At 43.8% G+C, this 11,844-nt stretch overlaps 1 protein-coding gene across 2 annotated transcripts; it reads left to right on the forward strand.

The window, feature by feature from the left end:
- The first annotated feature begins 5,952 nt into the window (after positions 1-5,952).
- On the forward strand, positions 5,953-11,694 carry matn1 (matrilin 1). 2 transcript variants are annotated; one of them, XM_040019895.1, is made up of 10 exons: positions 5,955-6,271; positions 7,696-7,880; positions 7,972-8,136; positions 8,234-8,456; positions 9,272-9,403; positions 9,511-9,683; positions 9,770-10,001; positions 10,091-10,243; positions 10,323-10,400; positions 10,525-11,694. In XM_040019895.1, the coding sequence occupies exons 1-10, from the start codon at positions 6,184-6,186 to the stop codon at positions 10,572-10,574; spliced, it is 1,479 nt and encodes a 492-aa protein (XP_039875829.1). In that variant the 5' UTR covers positions 5,955-6,183; the 3' UTR covers positions 10,575-11,694. The 2 variants fall into 2 exon arrangements, with proteins under 2 accessions (XP_039875830.1, XP_039875829.1); XM_040019896.1 differs by lacking the exon at positions 9,272-9,403 and having other exon boundaries at positions 5,953-6,271; positions 10,323-10,399; positions 10,523-11,694.
- Positions 11,695-11,844: the final 150 nt, after the last annotated feature.

Below are 11,844 nucleotides of genomic sequence, written 5' to 3' on the forward strand. Positions count from 1 at the left end.
ACATCCCTCGTTTTGGGATCCTCTAATTTAAATGAGGGGTTTTTGTCCGGTTTGATTCATGCTTGAGTTAATCCTATGTTGGTGGTTTTTAGTGTGAGACAACCATGTGCCAGTATCTGTAGCATTAAAGATGCAGTTTTTCAAATGTTCCTCTGCTGGGGAGGAGAATGGGTTTGACTGACAGTCTGTAATCTGATGGAGGAAGATCACGACAGTGGATTTTAGAGCAGAGTTACTCCAGACAATTACTAATACAGCCCAAAGCCTTAATCTGTGTTGCCATCTGCTGTGTTCTCACACTTACTGCACTTGCACACCCTTTATCTTTAGTATGCAAGTGAGTAACAGAGGCTTGTGGAAACCAAATCCCTATATGAAATCACACCTCTGAAAGAGCTGAAGGCTTTTTCCTGAGACTAAAAAAGACGTTTGGGAGCAATGTGACATTTCCTTGTTCTCTGTAAAATCAAAGGTTTCCTGTTTTAACTCTAGTTAATATTCCTGGTTCGTACTCCCGCTGTTTGTAAAGTTTGAAGTACAGCTTGGAATGGTGTGGGAGTAAGAGGAGATATGATGAGAGCAAAGAGGAGGTGGCAGGGACTGAGGGAGCAGATAAAGGACTGGGGAGATGGAGGGACTGAGGCAATCTGCTGGTCTAGGAACAAGGGAGGAGAGCTGAGATGAGCTGTTGCTATGGGAGGAGAAGAGGATGATGGGTGGGCTCTGCCAGTAGGCGTGGGAGGGAAAGAAGATGGGGATGAAGGAGAAGTGTGTTTGTAGCACGGGGAGGGGGTTCTGGGATGAACAGAACTGTTGGTTATGTAAGCTCTGTATTTGGTTTTTAATGAACCTCTCTCTTCCTGCTCACTGGCTACTGAGCTGTTACTGTTGGCAGGAGACGAGCAGCATAAACACACACACACTCGCGCACATACACAAAAACTTCATTTGCAGTGCAAAAATTTCTTGCATAAGAAGGCACGCACAGAACTTTATTTTGTGAAGAAGTGAGGGCTCTCTTCAAACTCAAGGAAGAAATGTTTTTACTCGGGCTGAAGTCTGATACTGATTGGCTCTTTTTTTGTGTAGTACTCGTGCTATTTACATAATTTCAGAGTCCTTCATGTATCACTGATCTTACACATGTGACTGAGGAGCGCTTCATGTCGGGTTACTCTGTAGTTATTTTTTCCAGGACTTCTCTCGTGTGAACAGAGAGCGTTCAGAGCACAGCTGGAGGGGCATGACTGTGTGTGTGTGTGTGTGTGTGCGTGTGCAGATATGTGCATACGTGTGTGAGCACAGGTTTGGGATGCTTCTCTCCAGCCCGATCCCACCGTGTCAATATTTACTCAGTATTCTGAGATTTGAAGAAAGGCAACTTGTTTCAATATTTATGGATGTGGTCAAACATTAAATCCTCCCACTCTTTCCAAAAGCCGTGACAGTATGCGTGCACACGCACCGACTGACGGTTAAAAAGTAAAAGAAAACCCCACACTGCTCGGTCAGATCAAGTAATGGAGTTTATTGATATAACAGATTGAAAGTAATGATGTTGGTTGTAGAACAAAACCGAGACACAGTTTGGAGTTCCTCCAGTCGCCTGGTTCAAATAGCATTAAACTGTTGATTTTTTCGTTTGTTTTTAGAAGATATGACAAACAGACTTTGTTGGGATTGGAAGAAGATGGGACACGAGGGCGAGTTGCTCAGGAAAACAACACCCTATTGGATAAAATAAATAGATTTGTGTGTTCAAGCGTGGCTTTAAAAACGAGGACAAACAGTGGAAGGTCCAGATTTGACAGCGATAAAATATCTCAGCTAACCTTGTTGGTAGTAAATATTTCCACTAAAAGTGGCATTATTTGTATGTTGCCTTATGAAAACGCTTAATGGCACGCAATGAGGCTGAGACGGAGGAATGTGTTTGTTTTACACTTCTTTCCATGCACTCCCCGGGTCTGGCAGTACTATTGTGATGATAGTTTTCTAAACCGAGCACCTTGAAATGGTTGGCAGAGAAAAAAATAAACTTACAGGAACGTTTCCCTTTTTGGGAAAAAAGCAAATACATCGTGTCTTAATATTAGATTTCTATTTTGCTACAAGAAGGTAAACGGATGGGTTGGAAAAAGGAAAACCTTATATAACTGTGTAGTTTGAGCTGATTGTGGGTGTCCAGTGAGTGAATACTGATCATTATTATTTTTATTTTTTTTAATGGATTAGTGCTTAAAAAGACTATTTTTCCAAAGGTTTCATAATCTCATAGAGCAGCTTTGACTTGGGTGGTAAAGGGGAACTTCTACTAATCGGAAGGTGAGTGGTTGATCCCGGCTTTTCCTGTCCGCATCCCAAAATGTCCTTGTGCAAGACACTGAACCCGAACGCCTCTGTAATGCCAACAAAACCAGGCTGTTTACCATAAATACCAGGCAATAACTCCAGGACTCCCGGGCTCATTCGGCTGAAGGACTGATGAGCTCATGCCATGGTGAGGCATCAGACATCCATCTGTCTTTCTGCAGTTTTTCCTGCACTATTGGTCAGAATCAAACTTACCAACAATGATTGACCATTGTTGGTCAATAAACTTCACCCAAATGAAGCTCAAGGTCACATGTGACACACACGCACACACACTTTTCCTTTGATGGCATTTTTACCATAATTAATGACTTTAGGGTTGGTTGAGAGCTAAGGCTGAGGTGTAGGTGTAGTATTGAGTCCTGGCAATACTGACTGTAACAGGGCAACGAGCTGGTTTGTCAATCCATTATGACCAGTGTAACTTCAGGTTTCAGTGTTTCACAGTATGATGGTGACAGATTTTCCCCAGCCTCTGCGTTTTAGATGATAAACCTACTAAATAATCAGGCAGTCCTTGTGTTTTGTACACAGGCCATTAAATAACACTGAACAATCCAGCAGCCAATGAAATTAAATGTGCTGGTGGAGCTGTACCATAATTTCCAGTTCTAATGATGGTTAATGGCCTAATTGCAGGTATCTGGCATAGATGCTCACTGCTGACTGGATCTTCTGTAATTGTACTAAAGTGGAAAGTACAGTGTTTAAATGCATAGCAACTACTACACATGCTTCAAACCCCTCCATTCTGTCTAATTCAATAAGATCTAAAGGCCTCTACACACCGGATGTGTTAAAAATATATTTTTTTATGCCGCCGTTCACTCCCTGATTCACACCTGTTTATTTGTACACTCAATTAAGACTCCTGACCTCAAACACTCTGATTCACTTGATAAAAACAGATTAACTGTGTTGTTGCTTAATAAGAAGGACCCACAGGTAGAGTGCTCAGCTCTAAACCAAAAAAGGTGTGTGATTAAAAAAACAACAACTGATAACTCAGCTCAGTCTCAATCTTTTGCTGGGGTGTTTTCCTCCAGTAGGCGGGCAGCGAATGACACAGGCAGGTAAGTTTTCTACCTCTACCACACTATATTACTTCTACCACAGTATGCTAACAATCTGATAACAAGTGCAGAGAAGATCCAGGAGGAGGAAGCACAGTTAGTGAAACAATCACACACCCACACGATAAAGAGAAGCTAGACCAAAGGGCGGAGAACAGACAGAAATCAGGCCAACACCTAAAGGCACAGGGGACCACAACAAATTTGCCCTGGATATAAAATTGGATTAAAATATTTATCCTAAATTGTTGTTGAACAACTTTTTTCTCAGTCAAGCAAAACCACCTTTTTAAAGGTTGCACTTAAAATTTTTCTAAACTAATGATTAGCCAAAGATTAGGGAAAAAGTAACCTAGTTAACTGGTATTCACAGTCCTACTCTACTGTCATTAAGTAAGATCTGCTCTGCAGTCTTTTAAATAAATTTTCCGTATATGAGCTGTTCTGCTCGATATCTGTGTGACTAAAGCCGTGCGTCAACACAGGATGATAAGGGTTACACAAGGAGAACTGAACAGGGCTGTTGAAGGACATCAACCCAGCAGCAGGACTACTATCTGCTCCTTTGTTTGTGGAGGAACAGGAGGAGGAGCACTGCCTGAGCCCTACAAAATGACCTCCAGCAGGGTACCCGTGCATGTCTCTGACCAAACCTAAGCTAACCTAGTCAGGTTAACTTTAACTGGCCTCTCTGTAGAACGTCTGTGGGATATGTCTCCTCAGATGATCACTGAGCCACTCCCAAACTGGTCATGATGTTGCAGATTTGTTCACACCTGTCACAGGTGCTCAGTGTAAACCTGTGAAGAGAACAGGGTGCCAGTGGTGGACCTGCCAGTTCAATTGCACAGTGCTGGGATGCGAGCAACATAATCGTTGTGCCCTTGTGACACCTTCATGGACTCTGTTTCTTTCAGTGCTCCTCCAGTTTATTGCTCAAAGGAGCAGACACTGGTGCTACTGCTGGGTTTATATCCTTCTCCTCTATCTGTCTTATTCTTACCCCTGTTGGCACTTTAATTTGCACCAAAACAAGCGAAATAGATTCACAGTGGTTTTCACTTCCTTAAATGAACAGACTGATATCCCTGAAGTTTCGCTGACTTTGTGTTTTACTGCGATGAACGAATATTCCTGTAATGTTTTTGAGCAGAGTAGTTCTCAAATGCAGGTCTGGTTCTTTCAGTTACCTGCTTATGTTTGCCCAGCCTGCCGGTAGACAGTGTTACATAACCATGTGTCTCTGTGTGTGTGTGTGTGTGTGTGTGTGTGTGTGTGTGTGTGTGTGTGTGTGTGTGTGTGTGTGTGTGTTACTACATAATGCTGTGCATGTGTGATGTATCTTCTCTTATGAGCCAAACTGACCATTTCCAGAGATGACACACTGTCCAGGAATAACATCTCTTCTCTTTTTAATCTCTAACGTTTCACCACTATTACACACACACACACACACACACACACACACACACACACACACACACACACACACACACACACACACACGCACACACACACACCCTGTTCAGTTGGTTTTGCAGCATGTTCACTTGGAAATCTGACTAACTGGTTACTGTACAGCCAGAGCCCCGACTCCTCTTCCCCTCACAAACTGCCTCCTCAATTGCGGCTTGTTCAGTGAGTTTGTGTGGAGGAGGAAGGGGGTGGGTGGGGGTTCAGAGGAATGTCTGCTTGTGTGTGGGGAAAAGAGGGGTCTCTGTTGAGTGTGTTTGTGTGGACTCTATAGCAAGATTAAAGATGTGTACGTGAACTTATTGATGAAAGTGTGTTTTGCTGCTGTGTTTACTCCAATGGGGCCCTGCTGCCTGTCATACAGTGGAGAGTATATACCAGAGAAGTTCAGGAGAAGATGATGAAAAAAGGAAATCTGATTTACCTTTACTCTCAGTGTGTGTGTGTGTGTGTGTGTGTGTGTGTGTGTGTGTGTGTGTGTGTGTGTGTGTGTGTTTGATCTGTCTTATTATAAAACTGATTTTGAGGTAAAAAAGCTTCAGAAGGGTTTACAAATGTGAAGCAAGGAGATTGAGAATGACACTGAATACTGAAACTCAGAAACCAGGAAATGGATTGTATACCTACAATTTAAAATTTACAGAAAAATGCGCACACACACGCAGCTCAACGTGTAGAGCAGCAGGAACACTGTAGGCTGTGTATGCCGGCTCTGCTTCACTTCCGCACCATAAATGTGTGTTTGCTATACGAGGGAACATGGATAGAAAAGAGGAATTCATGTCGGTGTTTATTTGAGCTTTGGCCAAATCCAACCTGGGGCAGCAGCACTGGCGCGAGCTCTGCACCAAACCCCAGCCGCTCCTGTACCCCCAGCCAGACACGCACATACTGTAACCCACTGGGGGACCGGTGCGCACACACAACAAAAATTTACCACCTTCACATACACACTTACCTGTCCATCCTAACCATATCAAGGTGTGTTTGTCTTTCCCTGCCCACCGTTTTAGGTCCTCCCAGAGCAGGTATTTCCTTCTCTTTCCCACAGACGCACACTCATCCGTGCACACACTGCAGCTTTAGAGGGGGGTTGTCTGTGGGCTGAGTGTGTGAAGCTCGTGCATTGATAACCTGCAGCTCAGAGTCGCTTGGTCTCACTTTGTGGCCGTGCCCATCGCTTGGAGCTGCGCTTCGCTTTCTTTTCTGCTTCCCAACTCTAGGACCGTCTGCGGCCGCGCTCGGACCCCCCGCCTTTGTCACCATGACGCCCATCCAGCCGTTGTTCCTGCTGTTGCTTGGCCTAATAGGAGCCCAAGCTAACTTAGACCTTCGCACAGCCGCCGCCATGGGTAAGAATAATGACCTTTAACCCCTAAAGCCTGAGTCTTAACTCCTGTTGATTGTGTGATGCTTTGCTTCTAACACCCGTTTGCCTTTTATCATCATAAAAGTGAACTCATAGAGCAGAAAAACCTCACACAGCTTTTAAAAAGCGAGCATTAGTCTGGTCTCAACAGGTGAGAAATATTGCTCTGATCATCAGTTTGTCTTTTAGATGAAGGACATAACTTTTTATTTTTGAGTGGTTAGAATCTTTTTGTGTGTTGTGTGTGAATAGGCTGGATGAGATACTGTACCATCATACATTTTTTGGGGGAAAATGTATGATGGTTAGATGTGGACACTAACTTTCTGTATATATCATAGCTATTTAAGAATGGTAAGTAAGGGACTGGGAGAAAAGGTAAATGGGCTGGTTCTTATAGCACTTTATGCAGCTCAACTCTCCTCATTCACCCATTCATACAAGCACTTTTTTACATGCTTCCTATTCAACATTCACACACATTCACACTCTGATGGATACATCGGAGAGCAACTTGGGGTTGGTATTGTGCCCAAGGACATTTGGCATGCAGACTGGAGCAGCCTAGGATCGAAAGACCAACCTCACAATTAGAAGATGACCTGCTCTACCTCCTGATTAGTAGATGACGTGCTCTGCCACCTGAAAAAAAGGGGTTATGATGTTCTTTCGAGTGGTTAAATTGTATAAGCACATTTTGGATAATTGTTTTGTTCAGGATGGAGTGTGGCCGTTGCTGTTTCTTGCATGTCAAAGATTGAGAGGAGGTGTACAGAAGGAGAAGGGGGAGGAGGGAGGGAGAGAGGTGAAGGGCGAGGAGGGAGATCAGTGATATGCAGTAGACGCTGGCTGCAGTTTGCTTAATGATGCCAAAATGCCCGCGTTTACACTGAAAATGCTACGGGTCACCAGCCGTATCGCTGTAGCAAAGCTTAATTTCATCACACCTTTTCTAAAAAAATCTGTCAGAGTCCATGTTTTTTTTGTGAAAATGTAACCACATCTCACGCCTTTTCTTGGTGGAATCTAATTATGGATTAATTATTGATATATTCATGCAAGAGATACCCAACAAGCTTTCTGAAAATACTTAAAGTGGGTCAGTGGCTCTTTTTGTGTCCTCTCTCCATCGCAGCACTTTCACCTTTCCCTCTCTCCACCCTTGCTGCCTCTGTGCGTCCTGTTTCCAGCCCTTCCTCTCATATACATCTCACCACTCTCCATCACCTCTGCCCTCCCCTTTTCCTCTCAACAGCCCTTCTCTCCATGCTCCACCCACATCTCCCCTGACTTTCATGATCTCCATCCATCATCATGAGGAATGATGGAATGAGGAATAATTTATAACTTTATAAAATGAATATGAGATTACGGTGACATCTGAGTTGCTTTTCTCTTCACGTGTAGCGGCAGGTTTGTGCAAAGCCCGTCCCACCGACCTCGTGTTCATCATCGACAGCAGTCGCAGTGTTCGCCCCTCAGAGTTTGAGCAAGTTAAAGTCTTCCTGGCAAAAGTCATTGAGGGGCTGAATGTTGGACCCAGCGCCACTCGTGTGGGAGTTGTCAACTATGCCAGCCGCGTTAAGAATGAGGTTTGGATAAAGTTTAAAAAACGATTTCCGACATTTCTGATATGTTTTCTCTCATTTCGATCTCACTCACTGCGCTGTTGTGGAACTGTAGGTGTCTCTGAAGACCCACCGCACCAAAGCCGGGCTGATCAAGGCTGTGACCAAAATTGAGCCGCTGTCCACCGGAACCATGACTGGCCTGGCCATCCAGTTTGCAATGAATGTTGCCTTCAGTGAGGCCGAGGGCGCTCGTGCAAAATCTTCTGACGTCGGCAAGGTCTGCCACAAGTTTAGATGCGTTTGCACGTGAAATTCACCTCTTCCATAACCGCAATGGTAACTTTATAATCTATTTTGAACCCTCACTATCACAGGTTGCCATTATTGTGACAGACGGGCGTCCCCAGGACAATGTAAAGGATATAGCTCAACGTGCACGAGACGCCGGCATTGAGATTTTTGCCATCGGTGTGGGACGCGTGGACATGAACACTCTGAGGCAGATGGCCAGCGATCCTCTGGATGACCATGTGGACTATGTGGAGAGCTACAGCGTTATCGAGAAGCTCACCAAGAAGTTCCAGGAGGCCTTTTGTGGTAAGAGGGGGAGAAGGAAGAGATGAGAGAAGGATTAGAGATGTACTGTAGGAGGTATAGATACAGCAGCAAGAAAGAGGGATTCATTATATGCACACCTTCATTCCTGTGGAGAGAGCTGTCTGCTGCTTCTCTGTACTGAGGGTAAGGTGTCTGGACTGTCATCCTTTTCATTCCAATTTATTCTTCTCTCCCTTTTGTCCTCTGCTCGTCCTCGACAAGATTACAATGTATTCATTCAGTCCTTCAAACTCATTTAAAATTCCCCACAGCACGAGGGCATTAGGGTAGAAACAACCTTTTGGAATGAGATTTAGTCCTGTTCTTCAGTCAACTCTCACATAACCGAGAGGCGAGACTGATCTATCTGTAATTACCGATCCATTAGTGCCAATCATTAAGCCTCTAATTAGTGATGCCCTTCGGCGCTCCCAGTCTGCGGCAGCTTCGACTGCTGTTTGCTTCTCACTTTGCGGCAGCCAGCATCGCTGCACGTGCAGATGATGAGAGCAGCATTATCATAGTGTTGAGGAGGAGCCTGTGCATCACGTTGAAAAATCCTCCAGAAAACTGGATTTTATTAGCTTAAGGCTGCTCCGATCTTTTCCTCCTTTTGCTTTAAGGCTCCACTGGATTTTTGCATCATCTACATATATTCAAACCTGTTCAGGTCAACTGCAGGTCACAGTGGATCATTAAAAAAAATCAATGCTAGAATTTCCCATTTTCAAACTGACATAGTTTTATTTCTCCCTCTAACCCTACCTGCCTGCCCCCTCTTATGTGTGTGTGTGTGTGTGTGTTGTGCATGTAAGAAGACCTAGTGTCTGACCTGTGTGCCACTGGGGATCATGACTGTGAGCAGGTATGCATCAGCACCCCAGGATCATACAAGTGTGCCTGCAGAGAAGGTTTTACCCTCATGGACAATGGTCGTAGCTGCAGTGGTGAGTGGGTGTTTGTCTCTGAAGGTATGTGTCCAAGTATGATAAATATGCTCTGACATTAACATGCCCCGTGTGTGTCCGTGTGTGTATGTTTTGTTTTTCACCAGCTTGCAGCAACTCCGCAACAGACGTTGTGTTTCTGATCGATGGCTCTAAGAGCGTGCGTCCTGAGAACTTTGAGCTGGTCAAGAAATGGATAAACCAGATCATCGACAAACTGGACGTCAGTGAAAGCGAGGCTCATGTCGGACTGGTGCAGTACTCCAGCACAGTCAAACCGGTATGAGTCAGTTTTTTCTTTTTTTACATTAGAGTAAGCATTTTCACTTCCACCCTCATCATCATCCTAATTCTGCTCCACCGCAGGAGTTTCCCTTGGGCCGCTACAACAACAAGAAGGACCTCAAAGAAGCTGTGAAAAAGATGGCCTACCTGGAGAGGGGAACCATGACAGGCCAGGCTCTCCGTTATCTGGTAGAAAACAGCTTCAGCCTTGGTCAGGGTGCCCGGCCTGGAGTCACAAAGGTGGGCATCGTCTTCACCGATGGGCGCAGTCAGGACTACATCGGAGAGGCTGCCAAGAAGGCCAAGGAAAACGGTTAGAGGGAGTGGGAAGGTTACGTCTAAAGCAGACTAAAAATATATACTTATGTGAATCAGATGAAGGAACGAGCGCGTTCATTGCAGGCTTTAAGATGTATGCTGTTGGAGTGGGCAATGCAGTTGAGGACGAGCTGAAAGAGATAGCCTCTGAGCCAACCGGAGAGCACTACTTCTACACCGCCGATTTCAAGGCCATGAGCCAGATTGCCAAGAAGCTACAGATTAACGTCTGTAATGGTGAGAAGTTTTAAACAAATGTGTTGTTATACTTCACAAATCACACAAATCTTTAACCTGTGTGTTCTTGGCTCCACAGGTGACCCTTGTGAATGCGACTCCCTTGTAAAGTTCCAAAAGAAAGTTGAAGCTGCCCTACAGGCACTAACAAAAAAACATATCCTTTATGACAGGTGACACTGTCTGAGGATATTATTTTGGGAGGGAGGGTGTTAAAATTGTTTTCGCACTGTCTGATTTATTGACTGCCTTCACAGTTTCTCTCCTTGACAGAATCTTACTAGAGAGCATGTCGAAGAGGATCGCCTTGCTGGAGAACAAAATCGTCTAAGGACTCGTATCCCATTACTCACATGCACCCATGTACAAATACAAACACACACACACACACACAAAATTTACTTCCTGTAAAATATTGAAGACACACCCCTCTCCATATCAATGTGTGTGTGTGTGTGATAATCCAGGCCTTGGCTCTTTCCTACCCCTCCAAACCACCTCTTGTTTTTCTACACTTCTGCTCTTGTCTCTTCTACCCTTGGGACACAAACGTTGGTTACCACATGAACATGCCTCTCTGTGTGTGTTTGTGTGTCTGTTTGTGTGTGTATGTGCCCTGAAGGTCATCCTCCAAAGCCAGCCTGTGTGTTTGCTAATAAAAGTCTTCCCTCATAGGGAAACGGTGATGGAACGCTGAAGGGTTTTTCTTTGTTGCTGCCACAGTGTTGAAGTTCCTGAAACCCCAGAGAGTGTGTGTCTTGTCATGTCAAACGAAGCAGCACATCACCTTCACTTGTTTGTCTGTTTATATGTCACTGTCATATTTCCCTATTCCTTCATCTTCTTCATTTTTTTTCTCCTATCATCCTCACAAAAGTTATCTTGCATTATATATGATATATACAGGTAAATTAATATAAGATATGTCTGATACTAAGGACACATCATTGATTTCTTTTTATTTTCCTAAATAAAGGTGATTCAGGAAGTAAACAGAAAATTGTGAAACCATTATATCCCACTCTAGAATTACACATGCACTTACAGACACAACAAATAATTTATACAGTTTTAGTTACTTTAATATAAAAGATTGTGGAAAAACTCAGAGGTTCCACAACATGGTTTCCAGAGGACCAGAAGGACTGGGTTGATATTTCCAGCATGTCTGCCACACATTAGCTCAGTGACCTGATTCAGCACACAGACATTTTAGGTACTTCCCAGGTGGCAATGTCCAATACAAAGTCCGAGATGTTTGCGGTAAAGTGCTGGGTTCTTGTATAATTAAAGGATTGCTGCAGTTGTGAAGGTAACAGAATGACATCAGTTAATCTACCATTTAATTTCAGTGATTTTGACTAAATGATAAAAGTAATTATATCATCATCATGTATATTAACACTGACTGGTGTCTCTTTCACATTAAATATTAAACTTAAGCTTTTTCATTTTTGTAATATCAGTAATTTTATGACCTTGCTCAAGGCTTTGGTAATTGATGGGAAATGTGTAAGTTTACAGCTTGCATAATTACTAAACACAAAATATATCCAGGTAAAAAGACTAATTGGGATCAATAATGTCTTTTTCAAGAGAGA

This window comes from Simochromis diagramma, unplaced genomic scaffold, assembly GCF_900408965.1.
Source record: "Simochromis diagramma unplaced genomic scaffold, fSimDia1.1 OVJJ01000753.1, whole genome shotgun sequence".
NCBI lineage: Eukaryota > Metazoa > Chordata > Actinopteri > Cichliformes > Cichlidae > Simochromis > Simochromis diagramma.